The sequence below is a fragment of the Dama dama genome, chromosome 15, assembly GCF_033118175.1.
Source record: "Dama dama isolate Ldn47 chromosome 15, ASM3311817v1, whole genome shotgun sequence".
In the NCBI taxonomy this organism is placed as follows: domain Eukaryota; kingdom Metazoa; phylum Chordata; class Mammalia; order Artiodactyla; family Cervidae; genus Dama; species Dama dama.
In genome coordinates, this window is record NC_083695.1 from 81,431,072 (window position 1) to 81,454,346 (window position 23,275).

At 34.8% G+C, this 23,275-nt stretch overlaps 1 protein-coding gene across 1 annotated transcript in view; it reads left to right on the forward strand.

The window, feature by feature from the left end:
• Nucleotides 1-23,275, forward strand: part of ATRNL1 (attractin like 1) — a 766,939-nt gene that overhangs the window by 99,996 nt on the left and 643,668 nt on the right. The window contains exon 9 of the mRNA XM_061162736.1: nt 334-517. Coding sequence (XP_061018719.1) covers nt 334-517 — 184 coding nt within the window. The remainder of the gene's footprint in view (nt 1-333; nt 518-23,275) is intronic.

Consider the following 23,275-nt stretch of genomic DNA (forward strand, 5'->3'; position numbering starts at 1 on the left):
TTATTAAATCTTTCTTTTTTCAGGGTTATTTACAGATACAGAAATAGGTGTGAGAGTAAGGTTTAGTTTTTTATTGCACATACAAAAACTTTGATATTATCAATATTTCAACGTTTAATTAAAATCTACAAAGAGACCAGTTTTACTCACCTTCGGTCTTTAGCACCCAACATAGTAACTAGCACATATTTAATACTTTAAAAAATTAAATTATTATTAGATATGCTTTACTCATAAAATGTGGTATTAGAATGAACTAGTTGGTAGTTTGGTGGTATATTAGTTTTTTAAAAATACTATTTAAGTTCACATTTTATCTTCTTTCTCTTATAGCATCAAACACTTGGCTTGTTCCGGAAACTAAAGGAGCTATTGTTCAAGGGGGATATGGCCATACCAGTGTGTATGATGAAATAACAAAGTCCATTTATGTTCATGGAGGCTATAAAGCATTACCAGGCAACAAATATGGATTGGTAGATGACCTTTACAAGTATGAAGTCAACCCAAAGACTTGGTGAGTAGATTGGGCTGAAGTATGATGGGAAAATTGGGCACTGTTCTATTTTATATTTGTATAATAGTGGTGTTTATTAAATATTTTCAAGGAGGTATTCTTGACTTTATTCCATCTTTTTTCAACTAATGATATTCTATCATGTAGCAAAGGCACTACGTAATACATTTTCTGTGTAGCCATCTTTATAGTAAATGACTGACTTACAGTATTTTCCAGTCCTGTAGATAGTCATGTTCTGTATAAATCACTCATAAGTGCTGATACTGTGTGCAGTTCAGAGGAGCAGTTTTCTTACCAATGTATCTTTGAGTTTTGACATTATCTGTACTGAGATTTGTTCATCTTTACAGTCATATTTTATAGTCAGTTGTAAATTGTAAAAGCATTTCTTCAGTTTCATCATCTAGTTTCCTGTGAAATACAAAGCTGTGACATTTAGGCAAATTTTCTTTTATTGTTGTTATAAATAATACTACAATGTACATCTTGAGCCAGTCATTTTACATAAGCAAGAGCTTCTCTAGGGTGCATATCTAAAAGTGAAATTGCTGTATCTGAGGATGTTCACATCCTCATCTTTAGGACACATTTAGCAAGCCTGATTGCTTTCTGGGTCACTGTGGTAACGTACCACTTCCTCCAGCAGGGTATCACTGTTCTTGTTTCTTCATGGTCCCACCAATGCTTGATAATTATGAGGATATTTTCCTTTCGCCAGTGCAATGAATGTGAATGGTATTCTACTGATATTTTAATGTGCATATCCTGATTGATATAGTGAATAAGCATATGTTTATGTGTTCATTTGCACTTGTGTTTTCTGTTTAGTGAATTGCTTATTCACAGCCATAATTTTTTCTTTATGTTTCAAATATTAATTTTTCATTTATTGATTTTTCTATGTATATGAGTTTTATTGACCAATATGCTATTTTTTATATAAAGTTTTTATTATATTTTTTTGGCAGTTATTTCTTTTTAAAAGTTTTTGTTGAAGTATAGTTGATTTACAGTGGCGTATTAGTTTTAAGTGTACAGCAAAGTGAAGCATATATTCACTCTTTTTTTAGATTCTTTTTGTTGTACTCATTTTCTTTTCTAAGATCTGGAAAGTGACCAGTTTTTTGTTCTGAGATACTTAACATTCTTTTAAACTTAAATGAATTTAACTATATTTTTAAATGAAATACAGTTTTCCACTGAATTGTGATTTGTTCTGTCCCCTTCACTTTCACACATATATTCTAATTTTCACTTTACTTGAAAAAAAAGAAAGAACTAAAGAAAATGAAGACTTTTCCTTTGAGTAGTTTTGCTAATTTAAATTTTTTGTTTTTAGTTTAAATAAAATGCAGTATTATATTTTAGTAGATAGGCTACTTTGCTGAACTTTTAGAAAATGTGTATTTGTAGACATTATTTTTCAGTGGTGAAGTTGATTATTCTGGACTATAATTTCCACTTAAAAAATTTAGAAATTACCTCTTTTTAAGGCATGAGAGGACTATAAAGGCAGTAAGAATATACTGGTCAAGATTTAGGAGAGGTGAATGACAAAGGAAGTATGACTGGCATTTTGTTCAACTGTTGTTCTTGAGACAATTGTGAATCCTGAAAACTTCCTGAGAAACTGAGCAGAACTTTTGTCAATCAATATGGAGGACCAGATTGTATTTCTAGGTGTGCCAAGGAAGAGAGATCTTATTACATACTTAATGATGTACTCTGGTCCCTGAGGTTCTAAACCTAAGAGTGAGGATAAGCTTATCTTTGAAACATCATGGTCTTTGGATTATGGTGATCTGCCCATGGCCTAAATTGGTGACAGCAAAAGTAAATCTTCTCTTGAGTAAAATAGTATCATACAGAGGCTCAAATTAGTTCATTTACAATATATGTTGCAGAACAAAAAATAAGAAGTCTTAGAAAAAGAAAAACCATGAAAAAGAACCCAGCCATTTGAAATATACCAATAGGATAATGGTGGTTTCATAAAGAAACTATAAAATAATTAGGATTTTATGATCGAGGAATTAAAGGTAGGAAAATATTGGCAGACAACTGGAAACTTATACTAACTTGATTACTAAATAATCGAGTAGAAATTATAGAATTGGAAAATTGATTATTTACAATTTCTTTGGATATGTTTAACAGCAGGTTAGACATAGCTGAGGGGGAGGTTAGTGAAACAGAAGATGGGTCATATTGAAATGAAGAAAGACAAAGAATGAAAAATAAAAGAGGGAAAGAAATATGAGGGACATGTGGAAATATTGTAACATGCATGTGCTTGAAGTCCAAAGAGGATTGAGAAAATAGTGTAGAGCACTATTTGAAGTCTCAAATGCCTGAGAATTTTCAAAAGTGTCAAAAGATGTCCACCTACAAGTTGAGGAAATTCCATGAGTATGAAGGGGTGAGTACAAAGAAACATACACTTAGAAACCAAAAGAGAGTGACAAAAGCCACCAGAGAGGGAAAAGACACATTCTCTTTAAAGGAACAACACTAAGACTGACAACTGATATTTTTTTAACTGGAAAAATGAAATCTAGACGACATGGTGTCTTCAAATGGCTGAAGGAAAATAATCATCTGTCCAAAATTACCCAGTGAAAAACCCTTAAAAAAACAAAACAAAGAATAGACTTTTCAGAAAAGCAAGAATTGAATTTGACAATAGCAGATCTGTAATACAGAAAGTACTGAATAAATAAAGAAAATTCTATTGAAGTAGAAGAAAAATAATCTTGGATACTGGAGGGAATAGAGAAATTGGAAGGGTAAATCTAAGTGATTATTTATTGTGAAATAGTATAATGGTAATTATAAAAAAGCCCTCTATGTCCAACAAGTGAATAGAGGGAAAAATGAGAAGACCACTTAATGCATTTGGAAGAAAACAAGAAAGGAATGGAAAGGGAGCAAAGTAAAATTGGGACAAATATAAAGGAAGATGGTTTCATGGTAATTGCTTCCCTGGTGGCTCAGAGACTCAGGTTCAATCCCTGGGTCAGGAAGATCCCCTGGAGAAGGAAATGGCAACCCACTCCAGTACTCTTGCCTGGAAAATTCCAAGGACAGAGGAGCCTGGTAGGCTACAGTCCATGGGGTTGCAGAGAGTTGGACATGACTGAGCTACTTCACTTTCACTTTCATAATGGTAATAGAGGCTTAAATATATCAAAATTTAAATGCTTATTAATAGCAGCACATAACTCAGGAAGAAGGGTAAATGTTGTTCAGTGTTTCTAAGGTCTTCGGATTATATGGGAATTAATTAGAAAACTAATTTAAATTGGACATAAATAGTTAAGAATTTATATTGTAATCATTAGGTAACAAAAAAACACTCTATGTTCAACAAGTGAATAGAGGGAAAAATAAGAAGACTACTTAATGCATTTGGAAGAAAACAAGAAAGGAATGGAAAGGGAACAAAATAAAATTGGGACAAATATAAAGGAAAATGGTTTAATTAACTCCAAATATGTCATAATTGCACTAAAAGTGAGGAAGTAAATATTCCAGTTACACTAAATGTAAGAGACTAAATATTCCAATCAAAAGCTAAAGATTTTTAGACTGGGTATAAAAATTAAAGCCTAGCCATATGCTTCTTAGAAAATATACACAGAGTATAAAGGTATTTAGAGCAATTGAAAGTAAAGGGTGGAAGAAAGGTACATATTATGCAATCACGAAACGAAAGAATGTTGGTATAATTATACTACTATCAGACAAATAAGAATTTAAGTCAGGCATATGCCTGAAAAATATAATAGTTCTGAATTTAAATGTACCTTATAACTCTATGTTAAGTAAAGCAAAACTGACAGAAGATGGGACAAATCATAGTATGATGTTTTAAACCCAGTTATTTTGGTAACTGATAGTACTTGAAGACTAAAACCCAGTAAAGAAAGAAAAGATTTGAAAAGCTCAATTTATAATTTTGGGGTTTTTTGGTATATGAGCACGTATTATCTTATGACTGCAGAATATATGTTGTTCTTAAGTACATAGGGAACATTTTTCTAAAATTTACCATACACTGGGTTTTAATGCAAGTCTAAAGAAATTTAAAAAGAGTGAAATCATATGAAGTAATTAACCACAGTGAAATAAATAAAAAGTAACTAGAAAAAAACTCCAGGATGTCTGTAATTAATAAACTCCTTAAAATTGGTTAACTAAATTGTGCAGAAAATTAGAAAACATTTGTGCTGAGTAATAGCACAAGATTATGATGCTGCCAATGAAGACATTTATAACTTTAAATGCATTTATTAGAAAATATTTTAAAAAGCCTGAAAATCAGTTGGTCTAAGCTTAACCTCAAGAAGCCAGAAAATAAGCAGCAGATTAATTTCAAAGGAAGAATAAAATGAATAAAGCTAGAGGAAAGACAATAGGAGATAGAGCACAAATTAGTGTGCAATAGAAAACAAACATGTGATAGAGATACAGCCACCAAAATTCAGCAAAGGTGGTTGTTTGTGGAGATAGATCCCCACCCAGATTTAGAAATAGAGATCACAGTTGGCTTTCTATGTGTGGATTCAACCAATCATGGATTGAAGTTATTTAAAAAAAGTTCAAGAAAGCAAACAAACTTGAATTTGTCACGCACCAGCAGCTACTTGCATAGCATTTACATTGTGCTTACAGCAGTTTACATAGTGTTTACATTGTATTAGGTGTTATAAGTAATCTAGAAATGACTTAGATTATACAGGAAGATGTGTATAGATTATATGCCATTTTATGTAAGGTCTTGAGTATCTCTGGGTTTTGGTATTGGCGAGGCTTCTGGAACCAATTTCCCACAGATACTGAGGGATGGCTGTGTACTCAAATAACCAATTTTCAGAACGAAAATGGACATTATGGACATTATAGACATTAAATGATAATAAATGAACATGTTAAGCAACTGTATGAGAGTAACTTTTAAAAAATTAAATGAGCCATGTCAAATATCTAGAAAAATGAAATTTACTAGAATTGACTCATGAAGAGACAGAAAATTGGAATAATCTTATAACAAAGAAATAGAGTCTATGCTTGAAATCCTCTTCCCTTAAAGAAACAAACACAAAGCAAGACAAAATAAAACCCAAAACTCTCCAGGCCCAGATAACTTTATTCATGATTGTGCCCAGACATTTAAGAAGTATGTATTTAAGTAATAACACCAGTCATTCACAAACTTTCAGAGAACAGAAATAATTATTTTGCAATTTTATGGGGTAGCAAAACCTTGAGACAAAAATATGAAAAAGATATTACAGCTAAGGAAATAATAGTGTTGTCTTTTTCATTAAAATAGATAAAAAAATTAAGTGAATCCAGCAATTTATGGAAAAAATAATACATTATTTGGGTTCACTTTAAGAATAAAAGATTAGATAAAGTTTCATAAAATAATAATTAACACATTAAAAGAATAAAGAAATAAAGGCATGTATTTTTCTCAAACAATGCATAGGATGTTTAGATGAAATTTAACTTCTATTCATGAAAAACCTCTAATGCAGTAGGAATAGAAGTAAACTATTCATGCAGTAAAAGAAAAACTTTATTGCAAACATTAGAGTGTAATGTTGAAATATTTCTCTTTAAAGTTAGGAATGAATAAGAGTGGTTACTGTCACTGTTTCTATTCACCATTGTATTGGAATATCCACACAGTGCAATAATACAATTAAAGTAAAAGGGAATAACAAAATACAAAAGATACATGGGTAATAGTTTGCTTGATATAAGGTCAATATAAGGAAAATGTAATTCTATATACCAGGAACAATTGAAAAATGATAATTTAAAATTAATATAAGATCAGGATGTCAGAAACCTGAGAAGTTAATGTCATGAAATATATGCAGGATTTTTACATAAAAAACTCAAAAACCTTATGAGAAATTGAAGGCCTAAGTAAATGGAAGATAAAGGGTTGGTCAAAAAGTTCGTTTGGGCTTTTCCATAAGATGCTACAGAAAAACCCCAGTGAACTTTTTGGTCAACCCAATGTATTATGATAATTAATTGAAATACTCAGTATTATAGAGATATCTATTCTGTCCTAATTGACCTTTAGATTTAATGTAATCCCAAAACACAATTGCAGAAAGTAATATTTTCTTTTAGAAATTGACATGCCTATTTTAAAATTTATATGAAAATTCAAAGGGCCAATCATAGCTAAAACTAGCATTTAGAAGAACACACCTGAAAGTCTTCTCCACACATCCACCTAAAATGGTTAAAATTTAAAAGGTTGTTTATCCAAGTGTGTATACTTGGTAGAAGCATTCTGAAAAACCTGTTGACAGTTTCTGCTAAATTTGAATACATTCATACACATATGTGATATATGTATCCTATGAAATAGTTTTCTAGCTATATATTCAACAAATGCATCATGCATGCAAATATAGTATACAAATATACTATATACCATACTATAAATATACTATATAGTTATATATATATAGTTATATATAGTATATTTATAGTATGGTATATAGTATATATAAATATATACTTGTATATATAAATATATATAAAGTATATAGTATATACTATATATAGTATACAATATATATATATAAATATATACTATATATAAATATATATATAAAGTATATAGTATATACTATATACCATACTATAAATATACTATATATAACTATATATATATATAAAACTATATATAACTATAGTATATTTATAGTATGGTATATAGTATATTTGTATACTATATTTGCATGCATAATGCATTTGTTGAATATATAGCTAGAAAACTATTTCATAGGATACATATATCACATATGTGTATGAATACACATATGTGTATATATTTATAGTATGGTATATAGTATATACTATAGTATATTTATATATACTATAAATATAGTGGGCTTCCTGGTGGCTCAGAGCGTAAAGAGTCCGCCTGCGATATGGGAGACCTGGGTTTGATCCCTGGGTTGGGAAGATCCCCTTGGAGAAGGGAACAGCTATCCACTCCAGTATTCTGGCCTGGAAAATTCCATGGACAGAGGAGCCTGGCAGGCTGCAGTCCACGGGGTTGCAAACAGTTGGACACAACTGAGTGACCCTCACTTTTTCATAAATACAATATATATAAATATAATATAAAAATAGTATACAAATATACTATATTTCAGACACTCATTTTGCAGAGAAATTGTCAAGGATAAACAGCACCAATAACACGTTCATCAGTATTTAGCAGAATACTATTAACTAACTAATAACATATTTGTGAAATTGTCTTGTATCACTTTTCCAAAACCTCTGACAGGTACATTTTTAGAGAAATCACAAAATCTTGACAGTTCAATAAAGTAGCTTTGAATTGTTGTTGTTCAGTCGCTCTGTCGTGTCTGACTCTTTGTGACCCTATGGACTGCAGCCTGCCAAACTTCCCTTTCCATCATGGTCTCCCAGAGTTTTCTCAAACTCATGTCCATTGAGTCAGCTTCGAATATCTAATGTAAAAATAGCTCTCATATCAAACTTAAGAAGCTATAGGAAAGCATTTCATGTAACCAGATTAACATCATTATGAAAACATATTTCAAGCATATGTGATTTCAGAGATTTTTTTGAGATTTTAATATAGTACCACAGAAGCATTATTGAAAACATCCTGTATTTGTAGAAATTCTCATTTCTCAAAAATGATTCCTTTTGTATTTTAGGATGTTTTATTCATTGGTATTATCCTTTGCTAAGAGACTTTAAATTTGCTGTAATGATTTTGGGTACCAGGGCCATTAGGGTCTCCATTTTTTAGCCTCATTAAATGAGATGTCTCATAATGTTTTTTGCATGTACATGTTTGTAGAGCTTGTAGCAGGAGCTCACATCTTCATTTTTCGTCTGTGTCAAGGCTTTTCTATAACAGTAGAGACCTCAGATTTTTTTGTCCTGTTGTTGAAGTTGTTTTCTCTATTACTGTGTTCCTTTAAAACGCAATAATAAAAGCACAGTATGTTTTAACACATAAGGGACATACAAAACATTATCATTTACAACTTACAGCTGTAATTATAAATTTGGTATTTTTTTTTCCAATTCTTTCAACTTAAAAAAAGATTTCAATTATACTTAGAAATACTAAAAAAGTAGTGTGTCTTATGTTTCCTCATGATTATATTCAGAGTTCACATTTTGGCAGAACAGTAAAATGTGTTCTCCTATCACTTTTTTTTTTGAAAAAATAATAGTCTTGTGACATAAAATTCTCCATTTTAACCATTTAAAGTTTATAATTCAGTGGTTTTTGTTTATTGATAATGTTATGCTGCCATCTCTAATCTCAGAATATTTCCTTCTCCCCTAAAAGAACTGTACATTCCTCTACCCTTTCCCTCCATCTCTTGGAAACCACTAATTGAGTTTCTGTCTCTATAGTTTTATCTATTCTCAGTATTTCATGTAAATGAAATACACAGTATGTGACCTTTTGCATCTGACTTCTTAGGATAATTTTTTCAGGGTTTGTCCATGCTATAGTATGTTTCTGTACTTGATTCTTTGTAATGGCTGGATAATATTCCATTGTATGAATATACCACATATTGTTAATGCACTCATCAGTTGATGGACAGTTGTTGGGTTGTTTTCACTTTGGGCTATTGTGAGTGAGGCTGCTGTGAACATTCTGTAGAGTTTAACTTTATATTTTGGTTAAAGTAATGGTTGAAGTGTTTTCAGGTTTCTCCTCTGTAAAGATACAATTTTTCTTTTTTAAATAATAACCTTGTGGGGGATACTTTTAGCTTATGTAAACATAGTTTCTCATTAAATTTTTAAAAAAAATTATTTTTAACTGAAAGATAATTGCTTTACAATATTGTGTTGGTTTCTGCCATACATCAACATGAATCAGCCATAGGTAGATATATGTCCCCACACTCTTGAACCTCCCTCCCACTTCCCACTCCATTGTGGTCCTCTAGGTTGCCCCTGCTTGAGCTCCCTGAGACATACAGCAAATTCCCATTGGCTAACTATTTTACAGGTGGTAATTGCATATGTTTCCATGCAACTCTCTCCATTCATCCCACTTTCTCCCTCCCTCATCTCCATAAGTCTCTTCTCCCTGTCTGCATCTCCAGTGCTGCCCTGCCAGATAGGTTCATCAGTAGCACTTTCAGACTCCATATATTTTACACTAGTTTTAGCATCCATTAATAATTCTTGTGAGAAACAGTTATTACTATGATGATTACCATATGGTGGTTTGCTAATGTTTTTCCACATAAATATCTCAAGTTGTATGTTCACTTATATCAGTATGAATTGATAGATTTTTATTTTATTCAATGTTTTATAATCTATTACTATTCTTTCTTTTGGTGCCCAGAGTGTCCCAGATTTGGCCTCTGTGAACTTTCTCAGTAAGTGTTCTGTGTTCTTTGGACACGTCCCCAGTCATTCTTGGGCCTTCCTATACTGTTTGGCACAGACATCAAATAAATAAAATTCTTTTTACATCTTGTAGTTTCCCTGCCTGAGTAAGTCATTTACTTCCTCAAGGAACCTCGATTGCATCTAGTACATAATTGTATTTAAAAATGAGATTAGGGGACTAGGTATGTTTATTACTTTTTTGATGTGTTTACAGACCCTCCCAGAAGATAGAGCCAGAAGATGTACAAACGTACATCTATATCTATTTATAGAAATGGGTGTATATCTTTATTACTGTATATCTGTCTGTCTAAGCTGCATAATAATGTAATACAACATGATAGGATTTATTTTAGACTTCCTCTCCTTTGTATTTGTAAATCCGAAGTCCCTTTTGAATGTGAGAAATCCAGATCCCATTTTACAATTCATGTATTTTAAAAAAATTATCTGCTTATTAGGTACTGGAGGTTGGTTTCTATATTGTAGTAAATAGAGGTATCATATCTGGAAAAGCAGCTGCAATTTTTATCGCCATCACTTTATTTTCTTGTTGTCTTTTGATTAATAGGCTTTATATTTTAAAACAGTTTTAGGTTTAAAGAAAAATGAGCAAAAGGTAGGGAGCAAGCATTCCCAAAGACCCCCATATGTTCCCCATCCCCGGTCTTTTATTAACATTTTGCATTAGTGTGGTAAGTTTGTTACAGTTGATGTCAATATTGATACATTATTATTAACTAAAGTCCATAGTTTACATTAGGATTTACTTTCGTGTTACAGGTCTAGTGGGTTTACACCATGTATAATGACATGTTCCATTGCTGCTGTATCATACAGAATAGTTGCCCTTGAAATAATTTGTGCTCACCTCCTGTTCTCCCTGCCCAACCCCTGGCAGCTGTTGATATTTTTGCTGTCTCCATTGCTTTGCCTTTTCCAGAACGTTATTTAGTTGGAATCATACAGTATATATCCTTTTTTAGATTGTCTTCTTTCTCTTGGCAATATGCTTTTATGGTTCCTTGAAGTCTCTTCATGGCTTAATAGCCTATTTTATCACTGAATAATATTCTGTTGTATGGATGAGGGACAGTTGTTTATCCATTCACCCACTGAAGGACATCTTGGTTATTTCCACGTTTTGACAATTATTAATAAAGCTGTTATAAACATTTTATGCATCAACATAAATTTTCAACCAGTGAGCACAGTTGTTGGAATGTGTGGTAAGTGTGTTTCGTTTTGTATGAGCGTGTTTGGTTCTGTAAGAGTGATTGTACAGTTTTTCATTCCTACCAGTCATGAATGGTGCTCTGCATCCTTGCTAGCGTTTGGTGTTAGTGTTTTGAATTTTAGCCATTCTAATAGGTAGTGGTGAGTCATTATTTTAATTTTTAATTACCTAATGCCCTATGATGTTGAGGATTTATTCATATACTTATTTTGCCATCTTTATGTCTTCTTTGAAAAGCTGTATTTTCAGATCTTCTGCCAATTTTTAATTGAGTTGTTTTCTAATTGTCTAGTTTTAAGAGTTCTTTGTATGTTTTAGATTCAGGTCCTTTATCAGATATTTGTTGCAAGTATTTTCTCCAAGTCTGTGGCTAAATGTTTCATTCTCTGAATGATGTCTTTAACAGAACTTAAGTTTTTAATTTTAATGAAGTCGAACTTAGCATTTTTCTTTCTTTTTTTTTTATTTTATTTTATTTTATTTATTTATTTTTTAATTATTATTATTATTTTTTTCCAGTGGGTTTTGTCATACATTGATATGAATCAGCCATGGATTTACATGTATTCCCAATCCCGATCCCCCCTCCCACCTCCCTCTCCACCCGATTCCTCTGGGTCTTCCCAGTGCACCAGGCCGGAGCACTTGTCTCGTGCATCCCTCCTGGGCTGGTGATCTGTTTCACCATAGATAGTATACATGCTGTTCTTTTGAAATATCCCACCCTCACATTCTCCCACAAAGTTCAAAAGTCTGTTCTGTATTTCTGTGTCTCTTTTTCTGTTCTGCATATAGGGTTATCGTTATCACCTTTCTAAATTCCATATACATGTGTCAGTATGCTGTAATGTTCTTTATCTTTCTGGCTTACTTCACTCTGTATAATGGGCTCCAGCTTCATCCATCTCATTAGGACTGGTTCAAATGAATTCTTTTTAATGGCTGAGTAATATTCCATGGTGTATATGTACCACAGCTTCCTTATCCATTCATCTGCTGATGGGCATCTAGGTTGCTTCCATGTCCTGGCTATTATAAACAGTGCTGCGATGAACATTGGGGTGCACGTGTCTCTTTCAGATCTGGTTTCCTCAGTGTGTATGCCCAGAAGTGGGATTGCTGGGTCATATGGCAGTTCTATGTCCAGTTTTTTAAGAAATCTCCACACTGTTTTCCATAGCGGCTGTACTAGTTTGCATTCCCACCAACAGTGTAAGAGGGTTCCCTTTTCTCCACACCCTCTCCAGCATTTATTGCTTGTAGACTTTTGGATAGCAGCCATCCTGGCTGGCGTGTAATGGTACCTCATTGTGGTTTTGATTTGCATTTCTCTAATAATGAGTGATGTTGAGCATCTTTTCATGTGTTTGTTAGCCATCTGTATGTCTTCTTTGGAGAAGTGTCTGTTTAGTTCTTTGGCCCATTTTTTGATTGGGTCATTTATTTTTCTGGAATTGAGCTGCAGGAGTTGCTTGTATATTTTTGAGATTAATCCTTTGTCTGTTTCTTCATTTGACAGGCCTCAGATTGGGAGAAAATAATAGCAAATGAAGAAGCATTTTTCTTTTATAAATTGTTCTTTTGTTGCTGTATCTAAAAAGTCAGCAAACTCCTGGCCACCCTGTGGTTGTCCTATGTTATCTTCTAGGAGTTTTATGGTTTTGTATTTTAAAGTTAGTCTTATGAATCATCTTGTGTTAATCTTTGTAAAATGTATAAAATCTGTCAGGCTTTCTTTTCTTTTTTGCTTTTGGGTGTCCTGTTGTTTCAGCACCATTTATTGATATGACTGTCTTTCTCTGTTGAGTTGTTTTTGTTCTTTTGTTAGAAGCTAGTTGACTATTCAGTTCAGTTCAGTCACTCAGTCTTGTCTGACTCTTTGAGACCCCATAAACTGCAGCACGCCAGGCCTCCCTGTCCATCACCAACTGCTGGAGTCTACCCAAACCCATGTCCATTGAGTCGGTGATGCCATCCAACCATCTCATCCTCTGTTGTCCCTTTCTCCTCCTTCCCTCAATCTTTCCCAGCATCAGGGTCTTTTCAAATGAGTCAGCTCTTCGCATCAGGTGGCCAAAGTATTGGGAGTTTCAGCTTCAACATCAGTCCTTCCAATGAACATCCAGGACTGATCTCCCTTAGGATGGACTGGTTGGATCTCCTTGCAGTCCAGGGGACTCTCAAGAGCCTTCTCCAACACCATAGTTCAAAAGCATCAATTCTTCAGCACTCAGCTTTCTTTCTAGTCCAACTCTCACGTCCATACATGACTACTGGAAAAACCATAGCCTTGACTAGACGGACCTTTGTTGACAAAGTAATGTCTCTGCTTTTTAATATGCTGTCTAGGTTGATCATAACTTTCCTTCCAAGGAGCAAGCATCTTTTAATTTCATGGCTGCAATCACCACTTGAGTGATTTTGGAGCCCAGAAAAATAAAGTCTGACACTGTTTCCACTGTTTCCCCATCTATTTGCCATGAAGTGATGGGACTGGATGCCATGATCTTAGTTTTTCTGAATGTTGAACTTTAAGCCAACTTTTTTACTGTCCTCTTTCACTTTCATCAAGAGGCTTTTTAGTTCTTCTTCACTTTCTGCCATAAGGGTGGTGTCATCCGCATATCTGAGGTTATTGATATTTCTCCTGGCAATCTTGATTCTAGCTTGTGCTTCCTCCAGCCCAGCATTTCTCATGATGTACTCTGCATATAAGTTAAATAAGCAGAGTGACAGTATGCAGCCTTGACGTATTCCTTTTCCTATTTGGAACCAGTCTGTTGTTCCATGTCCAGTTCTAACTGTTGCTTCCTGACCTGCATACAGGTTTCTCAAGAGGCAGGTCAGGTGGTCTGGTATTCCCATCTCCTTCAGAATTTTCCACCGTTTATTGTGATCCACACAGCCAAAGGCTTTGGCATAATGATAAAGCTGACTATATGTGGGTCTGTTTCTGGGCTCACTGTTCTGTTCCATTCATCTGTGTGTCTGTTCTTTCCCTAGTACCCTGCTGTTTTGGTTGTATCTCTATGATAAGTCTTAAGTCAAGTAATGTCAGTTTTCTGAGTTCGGTCTTCTCCCACAATATTGTAATGACTATTCTTTCTAGAATTTTGACTGGGATTGCAGTGAATATGTAGACTAAGCTGGGAAGAAGTGATGTCTTGATAATAGTAAATCTTCCTGTCCATATATATGGACTATCCCTTTATTTACTTCTTTGATTTCTTTCATCAGAGTTTTGTAATTTTCCGAATATAGATCTTATTCACATTTTATTAGATTTATACCTGTTTCAATTTGCGTGGATGGTATATAAATGGTGGTGGGTCTTTATTTCAAGTATCCATTGTTTATTGTTGGTATGTGAGAAAGCGATTGACTTTCATATATTAACCTTGTATTCTGAAACTTCCCTATAATTACTTATTAGTTCCAGGAGTTTTAAAATGGTTGTTGTTGTTGATTGTTTGGTATTTTGTACATAGATGATCATGTTATGTGTGAAAAAAAAGACAGTTTTATTTGTTCCTTCCCATTTTGTAAATCTTTATTCCCTTTTTTTTCTTTAGGCTTATTGCACTAATTAGGACTTTAAGTAAAATGTTGAATAGGAGTGGTACAGAATATATCTTGTTTTTTTCTTAGAAGGAAAGCATATGTTTTCTTGCCATTAAGCGTAAATTTTGGATAATTTTTTTTATCAAGATGAGGAAATTCTCCTCTATTCCTAGAGTTATTATTCTTAGAGTTGTTAGAGTACTTTATATGTTCTAGATATAAATTTTTTATCAGATACATGATTTACAAATAATGTCTTCCACGCTGTATGTTATTTTTCATGTTATTTTTAATGTCCTTTGAAGCTCAAGATTTTTTAATTTTTAAGACCGTTTCATCTGTTACACATTTTGTCACACTTGTGGTGTCATGTTAAGCATCCATTGTCTATTGTAAGGCAAGGAATATTTGCTTCTATAGTTTCTTCTAGGAGTTTTATCCCTTGTAGCTCTTAAATTTAGGCATTTTATTCAATTTTTAGTTGATTTTTGTATATATTGTAAGGGAATGGTTCAGTTTCTTTCTTTTCGATATCCAGTGGCCCTAGCATCATTTGTTGAAAAGAGTATTCTTTCCTTTCTTTGCATTGGCTCTTTTGGGCCCTTGAATTTCCACATGAATCATAGGGTTGTTTTTATTGTTCAGTTGTTACGTGTGATCTCAGTACCAAAGGCTCCTCTATCCTTCACTATCTCCCGGAGTTTGCTCAAATTAGTGCCCATCGAGTTGGTGATGCCATCCAACCATCCCATTCTCTGTCATCCCCTTCTCCGCCTACCCTCAATCTTTCCTAGCATCAGAGTCTTTTCCAATGAGTCTTGCATCATGTGGCCAAAGTATTGAAGCTTCAGCTTCAGCAGTCCTAGCAGTGAATATTCAGGATTGATTTCATTTAGGATAGACTGGTTTGATTTCCTTGCAGTCCCAGGGTCTCTCTAGAGTCTTTTCCAGCATCACAGTTTCAAAGAAAAAATTCTTTGGTGCTTAGCCTTCTTTATGGTCCAACTTTCACATCTGTATGTGGCTACTGGAAGAACTATAGCTTTGATTATATGGACCTTTGTTCGCAAAACAGTGGTTCTGCTTTTTACTATGCCATCTATGTTTGTCATAGCTTTACTTCCAAGGAGTTTGTCCGTTAAAAAACATCCAACTGGGATTTTATAGAGTAAGTTGAATCTGTAGATCAATTTGGAGAGTATGACCATCTTAACAATATTCTGTTTTCCAATCTAGGTAAAAAGGTATCTTTTCAGTTTTTCAGGTTGTCTTTAATTTCTCTCAATATTTTCTTGTCTTCCTGATATAAATTGTATGTGTTTCATTAAATTTATTTCTAAATGCTTTATTGTTTTGATCCTATTGAAAATTGAATTATTAGTTTTATCTTAACATTTTTCATTTCTTGTAATACAAGTGCAATTTATTTTTTGCATATTATTCTTTTATCCCCAAACTTGCTAAACTGATTTATTAAGCTATAGCAGTTTTTTATAGGTTTATTTGAATTTCTGTATGCAAGATCATGTCATTCACAAGTAGAGTTTTACTTCTTCCTTTCCAATCTAGATGCATTTTATTTTCTTGCCCATTTTCCTTTCTATAATCTGAAATACAAAGTTGAATAGAAGTGACAAGAGTAAAATTCCTGCTTATTCCTGATCTTAGGGATAACATTTTGTCTTTCACCTTTAAGTATGATGTTAGCTGTGTTTTTTGTCTGTTAGTTTTGTAGATATCCTTTGTATTAGGCTGCTGTAACAAATTACCACAAACTATGTAGCTTAAAACAATAAAACAATATTCTGTCACAGGTCTGGAGGCCAGGAATGCAAAATCAGTCTAACCATGGCCATGCCTCCTCCAGAAGTGCTGGGAAAAGGCCTTTCTTGGCCTCTTCTAGCTTTGCCTGTTAGTGTTCCTGAAGTTGTTGCATCACTCCAGTTGATGCCATTGTTACATTCTTATTTTTGTCCTTGTTCAGTTGCCCAGTTGTGTCTGGCTCTTTGTGACTCCATGGACTGCAGCGTGCCAGGCCTCCCTGCCCCTCACCATCTCCCGAAGTTGCCCAAGTTCGTGTCCATTGCATCGATGATGCCATCCACCCATCTCATCTTCTGATGCCCCCTTCTCCTTCTGCCCTCAGTCTTTCCCAGCATCAGGGACTTTTCCAATGAGTCCACTGTTTGCATCAGATGACCAAAATATTGGTGTTTCAGCTTCAGCACCCGTCCTTCCAGTGAATATTCAGGGTTGATTTCCCTTAAGATTGACTGATTTGATCTCCTTGCTGTCCAAGGGACTTTCAGGAGTCTTCCCCAGCACCACAGTTTGAAGGTATCAGTTCTTTGGCATTCTGCGTTCTTTATGGTCCAGCTCTCACAACCATACATGACCACTGGGAATATCATAGCCTTGACTATAGGGACCTTTGTTGACAGAGTAATGTTTCTGCTTTTCACCACACTGTCTAGGTTTGTCATAAAAGCTTCCTGCCAAGAAGCACTCGCCTTCTGATTTCACGGCTGCAGTCACCATCTGCAGTGATCTTAGATTCCAAGAAGAGGAAATCTGTCACTGCTTTCACTTTTCCCTCCCTATTTGCCATGAAGTAATGGGACCGGATGCCATGACCTTAGTTTTTTAAATATTTAGTGTTAGGCTGCTTACCTTACCTCTTCCTCTTTTCTGTGTGTCTCTTAAATGGACACTTGTCGTTGGATTAAGTCCACTGGATAATCCAGGATGAGTTCCTCATCTTTAAATCCTTGATTTAATTGTATCTGAAAAAAATACTTTTTCCAAATGAGATAACATTCCCAGGTTCTGCAGATTAGGACATGGATACAACTCTTGGGGCTGGGCACCATTCAGTTATAACAGGTTGAGGAATTTACCTTCTATCTCTCTTTTGTTAGGTGTTTTTTTTTTTTTTAAAAATCAGGAAAGGGTGTTGGAATTTTTCAAGGCTTTTGCTGTATCTATTGGGGAGATATATATATATATATATTCAGAAGTGGAATTGGTTGATCATATGACAGCTCTTGGTAGTTCAGTTTTTATTTTTATTTTTTTCAGGAATGTCCATACTGTTTTCCAAATTGACTATACCAATTTCCATTCCCATCAGTAGTACTTCCACATCTTTTCTTCACATCCTTGCCAACACTTAGCTTTTTAAACTTGTTAATTGTTTTAAATTAAAATATAATTGACATGTAACATTATATTAGTTTTAGGTGTACAACTTAGTGAATTGATGCATTTGTGTTGTAAAATGATTACAACAGTAAGTTTAGTTAACTTACACATATAGTTATAAATTTTTTTCTTGTGATGAGAACTTTTAAATTCTTAGCAACTTTCTAATATAATAAAGTATTTTTAACCACAATCACCATGCTGAGTATTATATTCTCAGGGGTTATTTGTCTTGTAACTGGAGAATTATGCCCTTTGACCACCTTGACTCATTTCACCTGCCTTTTACCACCTGCCTTTTGTGCCTACCAATCTACCCTCCATATCTATAAGTTCATTAAAGGATTTTTTTAGATTCCACATATGAGTGAGATCATAATGTATTTGCCTTTCTCTGTCTGACTTATTTCCCTTAGTGTAATGCCCTCAAGGTCCATCTGTGTCGTTGCAAATGGCAAGATCTCCTTTTTTCTGGCTGTATAATATTCCTCTAGCTTTTTCTGGTCAGCAGTTGCTGGGCACTCAGGTTGTGTCCATGCCTTAAGTTATTATAAATAATGCCCCAGTGAGTATGGGGATGCAGATATCTTTTTGAAATAGTTATTTAATTTCATTTGGATAAATAGGGTGGAATTGGTGGATAATTTGGTAGTTCTATTTTTTGAGAAACTTCCATACTGTTTTCCACAGTGACTGAACCAATTTATGGTCCCATCAACAGTGCACAGGTGTTCCCTTTTCTCCACATCCTCACCAACACTTGTTATTTTCTGTTTTTTCGATAATACCATTCCAACAAGTATGTGTGTGTGTGAGGTAATATCTCATTGTGGTTTTTATTTGCATTTCCTTGTTGAGTGATTTTCATGTATCTGTTGATTCTTCGTATGTCTTCTTTGGAAAAATGTCTATGCAGATCCTCTGCTCATTTTTAATTATTCTTTTTTTTTTTTTTCTATTGAGTTACGTGAGTTTTTATACATTTTAGAGATTGCATTTTCTCAACTCCACAAAGCCAGGCATGCTACAGAGAACCTGTTATTTATTTTCTCCAGGGCGTTGCCTGAAGTGTGCAAGTGCCTAAGTGTTCAAGGTTATGCATATTTTGCCACTCAATAGAGTGGAGCCAATTATACATGTGTGCTTGTGCAAGACCTGTAGAAACTCAAGTGTACTGTCTGCAGGGGTGTGTTTGGGGTATTGGCTATGTGGGAGAGGGATTTATGAATTGTTGACAGCATGCTGTATGCTAGCTTGGGTGAATCTACTTCATCCTGTCAAGTTTATGGGTGGGCTTCTTGGTGAAGTTCCTGAGGTAGTTAGTGGAAACCTTTGCCCTTCTTGGGTTTTGTACCCTGGTTGCTGAGAGCTGTGTTTTCTCTCCCCTGCCGATCCCATTATTGTTTTGGATGGCGAGAAAAAGAAGTGGGCTTCTTGGGCCCCTGCTTGGGTGGACACTAGTCACCCACTAGGCTCTCTCTTTGCTCATGGGTGAAACAGCAGCTTGAAGAAGTTTCTCTTGGCAATGAGCTGTTGCCTTGGGGCAGGTGAAGTGATAACGTTACTGTTACTAATCACTTCAGTCCTGTTCTTGGAATTTTTGCTCTAAGTCAGGCTAGGACTTCTCTGCTGGACTGCTGGGCTCTCACAGATGTCCTCCTGTCGCTAAGTAGCTGACAAAGTCACTGCTTCTGTGGGAGCACCACGGCGGTGTTGACTGAAAAAATAACGCACAACCTAAAAGTTGAGAATTATGTTTTGTTTGGTGGACAAATCTAAGGACTTAGGCCCAAGACACAGCATCTCAGATAACTCTGAGAGACTGCTCCAGAAAGGCAAGAGAGAAGCCAGGTTTATAGGCGTTTTTGCAGCAAAGTCCATGTAGTCAGAACATCAGAAGATTACTGTTACTTAAGGAAAACCAGACATCTCAAGTTAAGGAATTTAGCAGTTTTTTCTATGTATGAAAAGATACAAAATCTAGGCTCACAGAAATCATTCCTTTGAGATGCACCTCACCTATCTGGGGCCAGTCTCTTGTGCTTCTCATCCTGAATCTGCTCAGGGTGCTCTGTCCAGGGTGGCCTCGCTGGTGGGCGTTCTGTTTCCATTCTGAGTTTCCTCAGGGCTCACCATCAGGGTTGCAGTGTGATTGCTTGATGGCTGCGGCATTTTTTTTTTTTTTTTTTTTTACTGATATGACAGGCAATATTTTTTTTCTCAGCAGGAAAGTCTTACTCCAGCACCTTGATAATGACTCTCCCCTGTGTCTTCTTATTCTGGCTTATTTAAAAAATTCAACATTTTCATATGCCATCCCATTGCCTTTTGGCCTTTATTGTTTCTGATGAGAAGTCAGATATTTATCTTATTGGGTTCTCTTGTGTGCAAAGAACCTTCTTTCTCTTGCTATTTGAAGGATTTTATCTTAGACTTTCAATATTTTTACTATTGTAGATCTCAATGTGGTTCTTTCTGTACTTTTTTCTTACTTGCAGTTTGTTGAGCTGCTTTGATATGTATGCTAATGTTTTTCATCAAATTTAGGAAGTTGTCAGTCATTATTTCTCAAACAATTTTTTACCTCTTCCCCCTCTACCTTAGAATTCCCAGTAAATGCAAGCTCTTGCTGTTAATGGTGGTGTATATTTCTCATAGACTGTTCATTTTCCTCTCTGTTTTTGGAATTGCAGAATCTCTACTGATTTATCTACTGGTTCACTGATTTTTTTCTTTTACCTACTGAAATATGCTATTGAGCCTCTCTGCTTAGTTTTAAAATTTCAATTTTATACTTTTCACTCCAAATGTTTCTTTTCCTGGTTATTTTTCTTTGTTGATGCTTTATATTTAATAAGACATTGTTATACTTCTTTAAATTTTGTTTTCAAGTCTTTTTAATAGCTGCTTTAGAGTCTTTTTTTGTTTCATCTGGCATCTGAGTTCTCTCAAAGGTAGTTCTGTTGCTTGCTTTTCTTTCTGTGTATGGTATGGGTCACACTTACCTATTTCACTGCACATGGTAATTTTCCCTGAAAGCCAGGCATTTTAGGCAATACATTGTAGCAACTCTGGGTCCTGACTTTTCCTCCTCCCTGAGGCTGCTGTAATTTCATTTGTTTAGGGACTTGGCTGAATTCTTTTAGTGAAGTCTCTTTCTTTCTCCACATGCGTCCTCTGATGTTCCTCTTCAGATGGTACAGGCTGGGGAGGCACATAGTCACCTTGGGATGATCGGGATTTTAGCAGTTCTTTGACTTTTTCCTCTGAGCGCTTTGTTAAGCTCTCTGCCCCTGTTTGTATCACCCTCACGCCCTCGCCTCCACTAATTGCCAACTGATAGCTCTGTTATTTTCAGCAAAGCTCTGTGGGCATGAATTGCTTCATGGTCTAAATTGCATTTTATACCTTTTACAGGGGTAGTCTTTGAGGCCAGTCATTGATGTTCTGACCCCAGTAAGGCTCTTCTTAGCTGTCTTTCCCCCTGTTTCTCTCTGATAAACTTCTGGTTGGTCTATGTTTTAGCTTACTGTTCTCAGGTAGATACATGATAAACAACCTCCATTGTTTCTAAGAGTGCCTTTAAAGCTTGAAGCTTGCTGCCCTGTACCAAATGAGGTCAGGTTCCCTTGGGAGAGGTTTGGACCTTTCCTTTTCGTAGGCTGCCTCTCCTTGTGGGGGGATAACCTCTTTGTGATTGCTTTGGAAATGTAGGTGGGGGTTCGTAGCTTGTTCTTTCAGTGACACCCCTGTGTTCTGTGCATTGGATATTGATGGTAGCCTTTGCTCTTCTCAGCCTTCCTCTTTTATCTTGGAACTGTTGCCCTGTGAATTAGGGGTGAAGATTTTTGGGGCCTCACGTTCTTAACATGTGTGTGAGGCCTGGTGTATAGCTTCCATCGTGTGAGTGGGAGCAAGGTAGAGAATGAGCACTCAGACCTCTCGTGCTTTCTCCTTGAATAGAGCTTCTGCCACCAAGAGCTGGGGGCGTGAGAAGTACTGGCAATCTGTTGCTCCTGAACTAGGAACTGAGGGGTACAGGAGTGTGCTGTTCTCAACCGTACCAGCCTGGTGTTGGGCAGTCTTGCGGGACAGGTTGTGTAAGTGTGGGGAGGTGGTGGTAATGGGAGGAATGAGAGTTGGTAATGAGTCAGGTATCATGGACTGTTGGTGTTCTTGATGAAATTTAGTTGATGTTCCTGGGTAATTATTTCTTTATTTGTTGTTGCTCTTAGCAAAATTTTTTGAGATCCAAAAAAGACTTTTTAAAAAAAGTCTTTCTTTCTAGTTCTTTCCCCGGGGAGATTGTTTATGGATCTCCTTATATTGCCATTCTGGAGGTCAGTTCCAGTAAGCATTTGTTGTTGTTCAGTCGTTTAGTTGTGTCCAACTCTTTGCAACCCCGTGGACTGCAGCACACCAGGCTTCCCTGTCCTTCACCATTTCCTGGAGTTTGCTCAAACACATGTCCATTGAGTGGTATTAAATCTATGGCTTTTAAAATACTATATTTGCCTTGCTAACTGTACCATACATGTTAACTGTGTTTATATTATGATTCTTTGTTTGCACTAGGGATTTATTTATAAAGTATTGACTCATATTGCCCTGAACCGTTAATATATATTAGTTCATTCAGGTAAAATATACTTGTGAACATATATTTATAGTTTTTCTCTCAGAATTACACTGTAATTAATTAAAAGAATATTTATATTAATTTTATTGTTTCTCAAAAATGCACTGAGATTTTCAATTATACACAATATAGATATACCTCAAAAATAATCTTAAGCAAGAGAACATGAATACAAATGAATACCAACTATGTCTTTCCACTTTGTAAAATACAAAGACAGCCATCTAAATTTTGCTATTAGATTCAGAACAGTGGTAATTTTTTATTTTTTGGTCTTAGTACTGGTTACTTAGTTGTGTTTGTCTTGTGGAAATTCATTGGGTTTTAGACTTATGATATGTGCACTTTTATGTATATATTTATGAGTTAAAAACATTTTATTGGATCCATATGAGTCATATAGTTTTAACTGCATACTGTTTAAATTTATTACATTTAACTATTTATTTACTTTAGTATTTAAAACTGATGATAAGTCTGTCCTATAGTTTAAAGGAAATTTGTTTCCTACTTTTATAAATAAAAACAAAATGCAAAATATAAATTATTATGAAATCATTAATGATTATGTTTAATATTGTGTTTCCTCAAAGCATTTTAAGGTACTCTGAATCTCAAAGTATTTTCTAAAAATATTGAAGTTTAGAGGCCATTTGTTAAAAATAATAAA